Source organism: Cebus imitator, unplaced genomic scaffold, assembly GCF_001604975.1.
Source record: "Cebus imitator isolate Cc_AM_T3 unplaced genomic scaffold, Cebus_imitator-1.0 Scaffold250, whole genome shotgun sequence".
Taxonomy (NCBI): Eukaryota; Metazoa; Chordata; class Mammalia; order Primates; family Cebidae; genus Cebus; species Cebus imitator.
This window is the reverse complement of record NW_016107565.1, coordinates 1,277,834-1,293,907: the sequence shown is the minus strand read 5'-3', so window position 1 is coordinate 1,293,907 and position 16,074 is coordinate 1,277,834. Positions and strand designations below refer to the sequence as shown.

At 30.8% G+C, this 16,074-nt stretch overlaps 1 protein-coding gene across 6 annotated transcripts in view; it reads left to right on the top strand.

Annotated features, from left to right (window-relative positions):
* Nucleotides 1–16,074, top strand: part of CSMD3 (CUB and Sushi multiple domains 3) — a 1,251,170-nt gene that overhangs the window by 1,161,417 nt on the left and 73,679 nt on the right. For all 6 annotated transcript variants that reach the window (XM_017498748.2, XM_017498749.2, XM_037727955.1 and 3 more), the window contains 4 exons: nt 2,569–2,757; nt 7,515–7,700; nt 8,775–8,969; nt 11,701–11,874. In XM_017498748.2, the coding sequence (XP_017354237.1) occupies nt 2,569–2,757; nt 7,515–7,700; nt 8,775–8,969; nt 11,701–11,874 (744 nt within the window). The remainder of the gene's footprint in view (nt 1–2,568; nt 2,758–7,514; nt 7,701–8,774; nt 8,970–11,700; nt 11,875–16,074) is intronic.

The window sequence follows — 16,074 nt, the reverse complement described above, 5'->3', positions numbered from 1 at the left end:
TAGGTATGAATTCAAATCACAGCTTCTCCATTGATTGTTCTTAGACAGTTTATGTCAGCTATTTCCTATTGTAATGATAATAATTCTACATCCCTCATATGATTTTATAAAATATTAAAAGCACTTAGGATACTTATGGCTTGCATAAATCAGTTATAAATTAAAGTGTAATTTTTAATACTTTTTACACATGGATTTGTTTTCCTTGAACTGACAAAAAATATTAACAGTGTTGTTCAATCGTGTGTTATCTGATCTACTTAGTAACTCCTTTAAATGAAAAGTTTAAACAAAGGATAAACATACAATGGTCAAAATCTTTGTTTTAATTTTTATCCATCTATTTGTGATACTTGCTAAAATATCTTAAATATCAAAAGAGAGAATGAAAACACATTATTTACAAACCTTCGCTTTTTTAAAACGGAAAACGTTATGTCATTACTGCTTTTGCTTGAGTGATATCTAGAAAGATGTGGGCTGGAAATTCTTTTTAATACCAAGGTGACATAGATTTTTCTGTATATCTTCTTGCTTATAAGGTCTACTCATACTGAAACAATCATTTTCTTGTTGAGTAAATGTACATAAATAGTCCTCCATTATGTGAAGGTTATGTTCCTTTTCTTTATTGCCATTCTAAATCATGTCAGGGGCCATGGATACGTGCTCAGTAGCAGAATACCTCAGAATCAGTCAGCTGTCTCTTTCTATACAGTGTTCAGACCATGCCTCCCAAAACATGTGTCATTGGTAACCAGTTCAACAGAAAATTTTGCTTTTATAAATGTTTTGTAAACAACTCTGACACTATGATTCTAAGCATAGACAGATAAATTTTGAATTTCAGTTCTAAAAAGTACACTCTTGAATGTTACTCATTTGTACAAATTTACACCTACATATAAAATGAATACATAGAATAATTCTGTTTAATTACCTTGATTTTAAAACTCTAAGATGATAGTTTGATTTTAATTTATTACTAATTTGTCTTTCACATATTAGAATAACTTGTCACTGACAGCATATTACTACCATGTACATAATTGTATCTTACAATGTTTCTATTAAATTGAAAATAATTTGTCATGCATTCAAAGTAGAATTGTTTTAAAATATTGAAATATTGCCTAGCGCTGTGGCTCATGCCTATAATCCCAGCACTTTGGGAGGCCGAGGTGGGTGGATGGCCTGAGGTCAGAAGCTTGAGACCAGCCTGGGAAACGTCATGAATCCCCGTCTCCTCTAAAAATTCAAAATATTAGCTGGGCATGGTGGTGGGGTATAATTCCAGCTACTCAGGAGGCTGAGGCAGGAGAATTACTTGAACCCTGGAGACAGAGGTTGCAATGAGCCAAGATTGCACCATTGCACTCCAGCATGGGCAACAAGAGCGAAACTTCATCTCCAAAAAAAAAAAAAAAAAAAAAAAAAAAAAAAAAAAAAAAAAAAAAAAAAAAAAAAAAAAAAAAAAAAAAATTGAAATTTAAGATATACCCAGTCATCTTGAAGAATTTTTATACTGGAGCTTATGGTTTCTGTTATATGAACAATGTAAATGTCTTTTTATTAAAGTTTTGCCCTAATAGGGCATTTACAAGTTAGCACATTAAATTTGTAATGCATGATAACATAAAAGGAAACTATTCAAATTAAACAATTAGATTGACCATATTATAGACCAATCCTTATTCATGTTGATTATTTATGACAAAGTTGGATATAAATATAATGAAAATACCACGTTTAGCCCCCAGAACAGCTTGACATATAAAATATGTATTTTAACCTTTAGAAATGACAGGTTATGACATATATATCCTAAGTCCAATTTGTTTCTTACTATTTTACCCCCAAAGCCTAATTTTTCTCAGATGAATACATTAAAGTTTCAAAAGGTAAATGGAATCTGCCATGCTGAATAACCTCAAAAGTACATATATATGAAAAAGCTATTTGACATTATCTGTTGGCATTTCAAACTTCAGGAGATGAAAAATCTTTTTTATTTTATTGGCAATTTCTATCACCATATGTAAGCACTTGACAGAATGGAAACCCTTTAATAGACTGGGAAAGAGGATTATGGAATGTGGGGGATTATTTTAGACATCAAACAAAATGAAATGTATGACCTAACATGATAGAGGTTTCTGGATATAACTTCAAAGTGACATGTAAACAGCATGCTCTAAAATATTGCTACCAAGGCTGTGACATTTAGGTCCCTCAAATGACAGGAAATGCAGTTTCCAAAATTCAATTAGATTTTTGTTGGGCTTTTGAACCTCCAGGATGTTAAGAAAATACATTTCATTTCAGAAGACATTTTAAGTGACAATATAAATTGGAAGAATGCTCAGAGTTAGTTATGTCTCCCGAAAGTTATGTCAGTAGGTTATTTTCAAAAGAGGATAGAGAACAATATGATGTTCATATGAATTAATATTTACACAGATGACCACTGACCTATTTTTAAGTACTAGTTGCTGTATAGGTGTTTATAACTTTTGGTAATAACTTCTGGTTCATTAATTAAACAACATATTTTTTTGTTTTGAAAAGCTTTCTACTGTAGTACACCAGAATCCCCGCCTCATGGATACATTATCAGTCAGACAGGCGGTCAGCTTAACAGTGTGGTTCGTTGGGCCTGTGATCGAGGATTCCGACTTGTTGGAAAAAGCAGTGCTGTGTGCAGAAAGTCTTCCTATGGGTACCATGCATGGGATGCGCCGGTCCCCGCCTGTCAAGGTGAGGTATATTATGCCCAAATGAATAAAAACATTAATATGAGATTAGCACCATTTAACTTTTTTATTTGGATCACTAACATTTCTGAGAATAGAAATATTTGGAAGCATATTACAAACTCCTTTCATGAAAATAAGGCATAACATCACAGAATGATAAATTTCAGGGGAAAGATACATACTGTTTTATAATTCTTCATTATTGTTAGACAACTTACATGTGTTGACTTTCTCCCCTTGTATACATACTTTATTCATACTTTCTCCATTCCAGTTACTTTGTTGTCAGACAATTACTGAAACAGAGTGGGAGACTGTCTTAGTGTGAAGTCTACAGAGAGGTAACAGAGAATAAGAATGGGCAAGTACACTGAAGGCTGAGTTTCACTCTGAGCATGCAAAATTTGCTCTCATAGCAACAAATTTAAGAGAAGAATGTAACCCACCACCTGTTTACTTTTTTCTTTGGTGGTACAGCTAACACAACTAAATAGCAATAAATAAAATAAAAATATGTTTTTTAGCTTTTATTTTAGCAAAATGAAAAATATGTTTTTAATTTTTCTTTGTATTTTGTCAAAAATTGAGCCACTGAGCATTATATCTCACTGCAACAGAATGACAAGCTTGTTAGTCAAAAAATAGCATGTTTTAAAGCTTTTGATTAAGACTTGTTTTTATGAGAGGCTGAAGCAGGAGAATGACTTGAACCCGAAAAGCAGAGGTTGCAGTGAGCTGAGATCACAACACTACACTCCTGCCTGGGTAACAAGAGTAAAACTAAAAAAAAAAAAAAAAAAAAAAAACAAACTTATTTTTAAATAGTAATTGAGTCTCTTACCTAAGTGTAGTCATAGTCATAAAGACAAGTTCAACAACAGCTAAACAGAAAAACTAATATCATTGGACTTTGAAAATTTTAAAATATTTAATTTATTACATTATTTTATCAAGACAAAAATTAATTTCATATTTTATTTAGCTCTAGTTAGCATGTAAAGATGCATATAGCAACTTTGAATCCTCACATGAAAAACTGCAGAATATTCTTGGTTAATAAATAAGAAGTCTTACTTATTATCTGTTTTTTGGTGGGCACTTATAAAATTTAAAATCAACCAGTAGCAGGTTAAAATTAGCTAAGGAATAGATATTACCAGGCACTTGAAATGGGTTCTTTAACCTATTAGGCTTCAATTTATAATACCCAAAAAGATAGCTATCAAAGGCATATGTAAAGAAGTGCAAAATGAAAAAATTATTGTTTCTTGTTGTGTGGATGCAAGGAAAAATTAATCACTTGTTAGGATTCTGGAAAGCATCATTACCTTAAGGAGTTATCAACATTGAAAGCATTTGCTTCATGTAGAATAGATACATTTTAATAACGAATTAAAATAGCTACTTTCCTCTGACCAATGAAAAGCAGGAGTATTACAGTTTCTTAGTAGTAACTAATTTCCCAGAACTAGTTTGGGAAAGAATCTTTAAACTCATAATTTCATAACAGAATTAAAAAATAAGCTTATATAATATATATTTTAAATAACCATTAAAATGCTCTGAATTTTAATATTTTTTTGAAATTTAAACTTTTGTATTTTAGTTACATAATGATTGCTGTAGAGATTGCTTTCATTTATAGTGATATAAACACATACACATACACATCCTTATATGGTACATATATAACACTTAAGAAACATTTTGTGAGAATAATTGACTATCATGTAAAATAAAAATACCCCATACTTGCTGAAAATCTGAAATTGCTTTGGTAGAGTTAGTGCTATAATTTCATTGAATATACTCCATGTAATTTACATATGGAGTCATTTTTCATTGTCTTAAATTTAAAATTGTTTTACTATCCAAATAGGAAAGTTGAAATGTAGTTTAAAAATGAGATATTTGGTGAAGTAAAGTGATAAAATATATGTAAATTGTGAAGTCATTTCCAAAAATTGATTTTTTCTTATTGTTAAAACAAAGATTAAGAAAAAATGTTTATAGGATATGACCTCTATTTGGACATAGCTAATTGAAATGAAATGTTTATATGTCATTGAGAAGAGCTATTTGCATAATGCATCTTTTATTCTGAATTTGTTTTGCATTTTTTAGTCATTTTTCCTTGTCTTGCCTCTTGAGTCTTCTTATACATCCCTACATACATTTACTTGAGCTATAAAGTTACACAATGTGAGCATAAGGGTAGAAAATTAGTCAACTATATCCATCTGGGTTTGGTTAGGTGTTTTATTTATTTTTGTTCTCAGCAAATAACCATTTATTATTGCCCCCTCAAAAATTGAACCATCCCCATGCATATTATTAAGTATTATACAGTGTTATGTAGCAACTCACTTCGTATTCCCTGCCTCACTTTTAAGTTGTGATTTCCTAAAAGTTGTATAGAGAAGCCTCTTTGACAACCACTCAGTTATAATGACTTTTCTTCTGAACCGAATTTTTCTTTCCTTTCTTCTTCTTCTTTTTCTAAATAGCTGAGTAAATTGTAAACTATCCATCAACACAGGAATTGTCCTATTATTTTGTTACATTGTCTCTTTTTAGTTCTAAAATAAAAACCACGTTTTACTAAACGTATATGTGGAATCTATATTATTTAACTATATCTCTTGTTACTTTGACGTAGATTAAATCTGTACCACCCCAACAATCCATAATTTTTAAAAATCAGTAAATACATGATCTTTGGCAGGGAGATGGCTTGTAACAACTTGAAACTCTCAAAAGTTCTAAGTGAAAATATAAACATTGCTTTAACAGACATCAGAGAACCATTTACTTTTCAACACTATTTTAGAGGTTCCGCAATTAGAAAGCAGGGATAATAACATAATTATATGAGATTGCATGTGTAATTTAAGTCAGCATTACAGCTTTTCTGTTCATAATTATGTAGGTTATCAAATTACAAAAGATCAACTATTCAGCAGTAGGGATTCTGCCATTCAGTTTTGACAATTTTATATAGATTTTACTAAGGTTTTTCATTTTATATTTAATTCACATGGGTTAATGAAAAGTAAGCAGTGAAACAGTAGATTTTATAAGAGAAGTGGAATCAATTTTTGGTTGAATTAGAAGATGGGTGAATAGAAAATAGAATTTATAATATTTTAATAAATATCTTTATTTCTTCTGTTATTAGAGAAAATATAAATCTGTAATCCTTTGTATGAAACCTCTAAGTCTAGATAGATATCTTTCATAATACAGAAGCCTTCTCATTTTATAACAGTAATACAGTACATACATCAGATATTATATAACTCCAGTTCTGTGGTGACACTCATATTCAAGTACATTAGTCTTTCTGTGGAGATACGTATAAATATTTACTCTGAGTGTGACATATACACATATAAATAGGGCCAGGTGCAGTGGTTCACGCCTGTAATCCCAGCACTTTGGAAGGTAAAGGCCGATGGACTGCTTGAGCCTAGGAGTTTGAGACTAGCCTGGTCTCAACATGACGAAAACCTGTGTCTACAAAAAAATATAAATCTTACCCGAACCTGGTGCTGTGTGCCTGTGGTCCCAACTACTTGGGAGGTTGAGGTAGGAAGACTGCTTGAGCCCAGGAGGTGGAGGCTGCAGTGAGCAAAGACTCTGCCACTGTGCTCCAGCTTAGGCAAAAGAGTAGGACCATGTCTCAAACAATCAGCCAGGGTATGGTGGCACGCACCTGTAGTCCCAGCTACTAGGGTGCTGATGTCGGAGGATCGCTCGAGCCTAGGAGGCGGAGGTGGCTATGAGCCCAGATCACGCCACTGCACTCCAGCCAGGTGACAGATTGAGACCCTTGTCTCAAAAAAGAAAAAAAAAAAAATCTAACTTTGAGATATTGCTACCAAATATATTCTTTGAAAGGCTATTATTATTATTATTATTATTTTTTGTAAATGCCAATTGTGTGGGTATAGGGCAAAAATGGTAAACAATCAATTGTAGGGGATTTTTCTGTAGCTTTTTAAAGTTATAAAGTATAAAATATATACAACAAACTATGCAAGTGTAAAATATTACATCATTATCACATCATAGTAAAACTAATTTTCACCTAAATCAAATGTATTGTAGATAAAAATCAAGGCATCTAAGACACATCAATGAAATTCAGGAAGATCCTAACTAGGTTTTAAGACAATAAGTCCTGGCCTTATATTTTTAAAACATATACAATATACATGATACTTTTTGGATGTTGCCCCAGCTCATACATTTTGGCTGTTCCTAAGACAAAGAAATAGCCAGCTTTCAGGTAAAATAAATCTATTTATTTTATTCCTGGCCAAAATCATGATGCATATTGGTTGCCACTCCCTTTAAAATATTTAATATTTACCTGTCAAATTGAATTAATCAAACTTGCTATGTGGTGGTCCAGTCATGGGCTTGCCTTAGAGATACTCTTTACCAAAGTTGCATTCTCATATAATCCATACGAATGCTGATAACCATGCATATAACAGGAAACTAGGAAACCAAGAAATAAAGCATTAACAATGTACATTCATCAATTTATAAACACATTAAATAAAAATTTAGAAGAAATGATTCAAAATTTATGTTCAGAAAGTATTTTTGTGAAATATTCTGAGATTGTTTCACAGGAATTGAAAAAATTCCCCATTAGTTTTGCATGTTTTACAGTTCAACAGACTCACCTAATAAACATTTTTCTGTTTATATAATCATATAAACATTGCATGTATGTATTTATTCTAGCAATTTCCTGTGGGATTCCTAAAGCTCCAACAAATGGAGGAATACTAACAACAGACTACTTGGTAGGAACGAGAGTTACCTATTTTTGTAATGATGGATATCGATTGTCATCCAAGGAACTTACCACGGCTGTATGCCAATCAGATGGTACATGGAGCAATCATAATAAGACCCCTCGCTGTGTTGGTATGTGAATCAAGGGAAATTCATCACTTGTTTTTCCCTTGGTATTTTATATGATCTGATATTTTATGTATTGTAGAATTGTAAAAACCAATCCCTAAACTGAAATGTGATGTCTAAGTCAGAAATAAAAGCTAATTAAGCTATCTTGTACCATGATGTACTAGAAGACAGTACAAGAACTTCTTAATCATTTTTAGAAACCTCAGAATATTTATGTCAAAAAGGCACTTTTATTTTATATAAGAAAGTTTTATGTTGTAAAAAACCTTCCTTTGTCAATATGTTTTCAGTACATGTTCCCTTGAGAAAAATTTTAAAGATTGTGTTAATAAAATTATATTTTGTCATGCGCCACTCTGATTTTTATAAGGATTAGTATTGTTGCAGAAATTATCTATAACTTTAAACTTTCATTGATATTCTTTTGGTTACTTACATTTAGAAAAGTTTTTATTGCTGTTGCTACTACTTCACTAGGTAAATAAGTTCACATAATGATAAGACATTAATTCTGGTAAAGATTTGGTAGCGAAAGAAAAAAATAGAAAATATTGGTTTAAATAAAGTCTTGAATTTTCTCTATATTTCAATTATTTCTTCCCATTTAGTACTAACATTTCCACTTAGCTGTGATTTCATTTAAAATTAAGATTGTTAAATTGTTTGCAATCTCAGCATAGGTATCTAATAAGGCTTCTACTTACCTTGAAGAAGTTTTGAATTAGCTAAAGTTAATATCACGACTCTTGCATAAAAAGACCATTCTCATAAAAAAATTCTTCAAAATATAGTATTTTTTAAACTTATAAGGAAATAAGGGAGTAGAGGTAAGCCAACAATTGGGATTCTAAGTAGGAAGAATAGTAAGTGCAAGACTGAATTGCGAAACTGTTGATTGTGTTCAAGAACTACCATGGAAAATATTAACATGCAAAAGAAATAAAGAACAAATGCTAAAGGTCCTTGTATAGTAAACACATTAGTAAGTGAATCAGGGCAGTGGAGATGTAAAGGATGGAATAGACATAAGATACAGTGACTTGTTAGCACTTATATCCTTTGGTTTTTGTATAGTCGTTACGTGTCCAAGCATCAATTCCTTTACCTTGGAACATGGAAGATGGCGAATTGTGAATGGCTCCCATTATGAATACAAAACCAAGGTAGTTTTCAGCTGTGACCCTGGTTATCATGGACTAGGTCCTGCCTCCATCGAATGTCTTCCTAATGGTACCTGGAGTTGGAGAAATGAAAGACCATATTGCCAAAGTAAGTATACACTCTACTCAACTTATTTCATAAGTATGTTTTGTTATTGAATTGTTTGAATCAGTTCCTTTTCTAAACACATTAGACCAATAATATCATGATATTACTAATATGGCCACTTAGTCTAATTACATTTTAAAATTTCCTAACTATGTTTCTATGTATTAGTAAATGATTTTTCTAGCAAATAGAAAAGCATGGGCTTTGGATTCAGATATCTAGTGTTGGATTGGTAGATCTATTATTGACTTTAACAATGAAGTAATGTTTACTTACTACTTGCCAGACACTGCTTTTAGTCCTTTAAATATTTTATACTCATTTTGAAACAAAAACAAAAACAAAACCTTAGCTCCAGATTTAATCATTGTGTTAAAGTCACAGAACCTATAAATGGTAGAGAAATGATATTTGACCAGGTAGTCTGACAAAAATCCTTGAGTTTTTATCATGTTATGTTATATTTATTCTCTCTGATCCAAAATTCTAAAACTAGAAAATTATAACACCTGTCATGTAGAGTTATTGCAGAGATTTAATGATATGACACAATTGAAATACCAGCTATAACCAGATCTTCAGTAAATGTTATTGAACCAAATCGAGCAGTTAAGGCATTTTATTTCCATACACTTGTATAATATAAATGGCCAGTGTCTAATATACATGAGCTAAGAGAACATAGGATAATCAAGTGAAATACCTTGAACTTCCTTTCCTATAGTTATTTATTGCCTATTTTGTCCCAGGAAATATGCAAGGCAAAAATTCAGTCTTTTAATCAGCATTCAACACAACTCCATGGTATATATTGTATAGAGACCCATGATTTATAAACAAATAAAGAAATCAAAAATCTACATAGGATTATTATGATTAAGAAGTTTAATATAACAGACAAGTATCTTATGTGTAATAGGTACACAAGTATCTGATATTATTTTATTTATGAATATTTACTGATTTGAAATGTATTTTTTTGAATCTTTATATCAGCATAGAATTTTTTGGTTGCCCTGTGTTCCAAAATAATCATATTAATGAATTAAAATATTAAAAATATATTTCTAAATTATATCTGATATTGTAAAATATGCCATCATCTGTATTTCTAGTATTTTTTTTTTTTTTTGAGAAAGAGCCTTGCTCTGTCACCCAGGGTGGGGTGGAGTGGAGTGGCGTGATCTCAGCTCACTGCAACCTCTGCCTCCTGGGTTCAAACAATTCTCTTGCCTCAGCCTCTCGAGTAGCTGTGATTACAGGTGCCCGCCACCACACCTGGCTATTTTTTTTCTGTATTTTTAGTAGAGACAGGGTTTTACCATGTTGGCCAAGCTGGTCTTGAACTCCTGACCTTATTTATCTGCCCTCTTCACTCTCCCAAAGTGCTGGGATTTCAGGCAGAAGCCACTGCACACAGCCTGTATTTCTAAATTTTTGTACTAGTCCTCCAAGTTTTCCCTCAGGATCTTTCTCTCACTGCAGCCCCCTTGTTCTTCCAGTGTAATTTGTTTTCAACTGGGACGTGGATAGGAATATTTCAAAGAGCTAGGTAATTATTATCTACAACAGAAACACTCATTTAATCAGGCTTTCAACAAATGTTTGTCTGGTCCTATTGTGTTAGATTCTTTATTATATAGAATAGTTTAAATGACAAATAATATTGGGTTACTGCCTACAGGTAAGAATGACGAAAAGGCAAGGCATTTAGGAATTGCAATTTGTTGAGAAAAAGAAAAGAATAGTATTTTTTCCAGTCCTCCATTTATTCATCTTTTAAATGGAAAAATATAAATATTAGAATTAATAATGATATTAGTATATCAATCATATTAATAGCTACCTCAAAATATTTTTGGGGGGGATGAGCTCAAAACCATCAGGACATTTTAAATTTGATGTGCAACTCTCGAAAGTTTGCTAATTGTCTATTTCTCTACCTGACAACTGTCTAAAACTTAAGACTGAAAGCCTAGAGAGTTGTCTTGAGCATTATATAAATGAAAACACTAATAATAGCACCTAATACATAATAAACGCTCAGAAAACATGATCATATTGTTTTTATGTTAGATGGCAGTTCATTTGTCGTCTTCAAATTTGGAGAAGTCATAAGAAAAGGGCTGTATATGGCCTAGTAATCCAGTTAAATTTATTTTCTTCAATTTTTAAAACTTAAAAAAAACAGACAAATTATCATTATATCTAACGGATCTCATGAAAATAAAATACTTTACATGTAAAACTCAAAGTATAGAGTTCTTGCCAAAAATTATATTGTAATTATTATTTCAATGTTGATTTAGATATGAAAAAACTTTGGCTCAGGTAAGTCTCAAGGCTTGCTGAAAGTTACTTGATAAGTAAAAGATTTTAGATTAATGGATTATTCTCTCTTTAAACTTGTGATTTTTTTCATCCACTAAAACCAGGTTGACTAAGCAAAAAAAAAAACGAAAAAACAAACAAACAAACAAAAAAACAAACTTCATATCTCTGTCAATTAGAAGGTTCTATGAGAACTTAAAGATGATAAATTTTACATATGTCATCTCTTTTGTTTATACCTTCACACTCATTCAAACATGTTTTACAAATGTCAATTTGTAATTGTATCTTTTGTAAATACATCAAATCATAGGAAACTCAAAATGATAAAAGCATTGTTTTGTTACAAGTGCAGCTTGACTATATTATTAAGGGTTTTTATTTATTTATCATTTTATAGTTATTTCTTGTGGAGAACTACCTACACCTCCAAATGGAAATAAGATTGGAACTCAAACTTCATATGGCTCAACAGCTATCTTTACCTGCGACTTGGGATTCATGCTTGTGGGCTCTGCTGTACGGGAATGCCTTTCCTCAGGTCTTTGGAGTGGATCTGAAACCAGATGCCTAGGTACAGATTTTTTATTTCTTTTTACCAAACTTCCTCCTGCCTCTCACCCTTGAAAGGAGGCATCCCTTTTCTTCTAATATGATATAGTAATTTATATTCATTCAGAAAGGAAGTTAAAAACCAGGAAATATTTATCTTTAAAAATGGCTCATGATAGAAAAGCTACTAAATGAAATAATCAACTAGCATTCCTAATGAAATCTAAGAAGAGACACATTTTCTTCCAAGCATGGTGAAAATATAAAGTGAAAAAAATATATATAAACCAATTGCTGAAAATTGTATATTTGCTTACTTAGCTGGATTAATCGCTGTAGCTATTCATTCTAAAGCATAGTTAACTCTTCTTTCACCTATTTGCTTAAGGTAATAACTAAAGAAGATAAACAATGTTTATGTTTAAACACCTTTTTTCCTTTTTATTTCATAAGATTTCAACATGCATAAAACTAATTTCTATTAAAATTTAAAAAATATATTTTTTGAACCTGACTTTGGGCTATTAGGCTTTCTCCTTAGAGTTCTCTGAATTTATTATAAAAAATGTTTATTATAAAAAATGTTTAGTTAAAAAAACTGAACTAGTTTATTCTCCTTACCCCTTTTCTTTTATGATGAAAATTTCAAAATTTACTTAATAAGAAAATAGCCTGATTTATGCTTTATTTTCTCTAAAATGACTTCAAGATGTGACAGCAAGTATTGAATTAGGTAATAATGCAAATTTTTCTAATGATTATTCTCTTATCTGTTGGAAGCAAGGCATGATCTTTTTGCTTACTAATTTAAAAATTGCTGATTATCATGAATAGAGTACTGCAAAATTTGCACATTGCTTTTCTATTTAAAATGTTACTGTTTAAGAATATGACACATGGCAGAAAAGTCTATACTTACATATTGTCTTGCTAATAAGCTTGAAAATATTCATAGAAATATAATTATATTTGAAATATCAAAGAGTATAGTTAGAAGTTTTTGTTAAAATGTCTTTTTTCCCCTACTTAGACACATCTGTTAATAGTTATACTTGAAAGCCCAGCAACAATTTCTTTAGAAGAGCACACATATTTGAATATACACAGGGAAGTTCTGAGCCCCTGGGGTCATTAATGGACCAGGCTCTGGGTATGGGATGGGGTTCCTCTCAGACTAGGGTCTTTCCTCTTCCTCTTTAGGTCTCATTTAAAGCAGAGCCGTGAGGATAGGTGTCATGGTGTCTCCCTCTGGACAAGACCGGGCAGACGGATGAGGCCACTTATTTTCTGAAATGACAATTGAATAAAATAAAAAATAGTTAATGAATTAAATGATTATGTATTAATATGTGATTATATAATCAAAAAAAATTAAAAATATATCTTAATAGTTTGTAAACTGATTTTGGTTGTACTTATTTCAATAACAGATTACTTAGTTTAGTTATGCATTGTTAAGTAAACTGTTTACATATGAATTTTGAAATTTATATATAACTCACTGCATTGTATTATATATTATACAAATATAATAAATATATATATTTGTATATATATTTATTTATATATAACTATATAAATTTTAAAAATATTTTAAATTCACATATAAATTTAATGATACAATATAACTAAATTTTAAAAGTATTTTAAATTTACATATAAATTTGGTGATATGATATTTTATGGCTATATGCTCTCATGAACTGTTATTGTACATTAAATATTATTTAATATCGTGTATAATATGTGAGTTTATTCACCTACTTAGAATCTTGATTCTGTTCTCTGGAAAGACAGAGCATAACAGGAATATTTATTAGAAAATATTGCCTCTTAGTCTAAGGAGACAAGATCATCAAAGGTAAAGAATAGTGTTGATATACAATGAAATGGAAAAGGATGTTGGTAGAAGGAAAGTACAGTTACCAAACAAGCAAATTCGAGAATATTACACTGTGACTTGACCTTAGGGATTCATTCCTCTCAACTAGTTCGAATAACCCCAGACACTTTTAGCATAGAATGGCTATGAGAATGTGCTTATCATTGTTTTTCTAAGGATAGTGCGTTTATTCCTGATTCCCTACTATTTTATCATAAATTTTTTCAATGAAAGGAATTAACAGTGAACACCCGAATGTCTACCACCTAATTCTACAATTAGCATTTTTTCATATTTGCATATTACATATCTATCCATATTTCCAGGCCTTTATCAATCCATTCATTTTTTGATGTATTTTGAAATAAGCTGTAAACATCAGTATACTTTGTTGCTAAATATTTAAGCATGCATACCATTAGCTAGAGTTCAATATTTGTTTAAAGTTTTTTTTTTCAACGCTGGAAAAATTCATGTGTTGTGAAGTACATATATCATAAATGCAGTTAGATTAGTTTTGACAAATGTATACATCTGTGCAACTAAACCATTATAAAGACATATCATATTGCCATTATCTCAAGAAGTTTCCTTATGGCCCTTAATGGTCACCGTGCAACTCCTCCTCCATAACCTGAGGCAATAACTATTTTGATATTTTCACCATATTTTAGTTTCCCTTGTTTTCGAAATTTATTAAATGTAATTGCGAATTGTACACTCTTTTATATAAGGCTTCTTTTGTTCTCTTTTATCTATGCTGTTGTGCATAGCTGTAATTTCTGTAATTTGTTCCTTTTATTGATCAGTAGGATTCCATTGTACAAATATGCCACACTTCAGCCAATCTCTTTTTGATGGATACATGGGCTCTGTCCAGTTTTAAGCTATTATGAATAAAGCTGCTATGGATGTTCATTTAAGTCTTTTTGTGGACATATGCATTCATTTCACTTGAATACTCAGGAATAGAATACATGTGGGAGAGATCTAGATGTCTCCCAGTCTCTCCAGCATGTGGTATAGCCAACTTTTTTTGTTCTACCCATTCTGTTGGATGCATAAAGGCATCCTATGGTATTTTAATTTTTTTTTTTTTTGTCTTAATGAACACTGATGTTAAGCACAGTTTTATAGGCTTATTGGCTATTTGTAAATTTTTCTTTGTGAAGTAGTAAAGTATATTAATTGACTTTTGATTATGAATATAGGTGTTCTTTACATATTCTTGTTACAAGGCCTTCATCGTTATGTGTTTTATAAGTATTTTCTCTTATTCTGTGACTTTCCTACTCATTTTTTAATGGCATCTTTGACGACCACAAATTTCCAACTTTGTTAGTCTATCATTATTTGTTTGTTTTACTTTCTCTTTCTACTGGTAGCTTTATAATTTCAATTTTAACTTTTGTATCTTCAATGTATTTTTAATTTGTATGTGTGATGTAGTATCATTGAGGGGGTTTTTGCTTTCACTTTGTATCTTGCACTATTTGTTGAAAAGGTTTCATAATAATTATTGAAATCATATATGTAAATCCTTTAAATTTTTTCATATTTTTCAGAATCATTTTTGATACCATGAGACTTTGCAGTTTCATATAAATCTTAAATTAGTTTATTAAACTCTACAAAGAAATACTGGTGGGATTGAATCCATACATCAGTTTGGGGAGAATTGGCATCTAAAAACAGTCTTCTGATCCATGAATGTAATATATTTCTTTGGGTCTTCATTTATTGTTATTATTTTTTTGCAATAGCAACATTTGTATTTTTGGCATAGAATGTGCTATTGCTAAATTTACTTCCTAGAATGTTTCACTAATATAAGTAAAAAGTAAAATTTTTCTTTTTAAAAAAATTTTTTAGAGAGGGTCTTCCTCTGTTGCTCAGGCTTGTCTTGAAATTATGGCCTTAAATGATCCTCCTGTTTCAGCCTCCCAAAGTGCTGGAATTATAGGTATAAGCTGCTGTGCCCAGCTAATGTTATTTATCTAAATTACATTCTCCAATTGTTTGCTGCTATATATAAAATGCAATTATTTAAAATATTTATCTAGTAGTCTACAACCTTTCTAAATTCACTGACTAGTTTTAAGATATTTTAAAAATATAACTTTCTGCATATATATTACCTGAGTGTACATAGAATAGTTTCACTATTTTGTTTTCCAACGTTGTGCTGTTTTTCTTTTTTTATTAATGTATTACACTGATAGGGCCAACAGAACAATGTTAAATAAATATGGTAAGAGTAGACCTTGTGTTCCCTCCATCAAGAGGAAAGCATTACATTTTTTTTTTTTTTTTTTTTTTTTTTTTTTTTTTTTTTTTTTT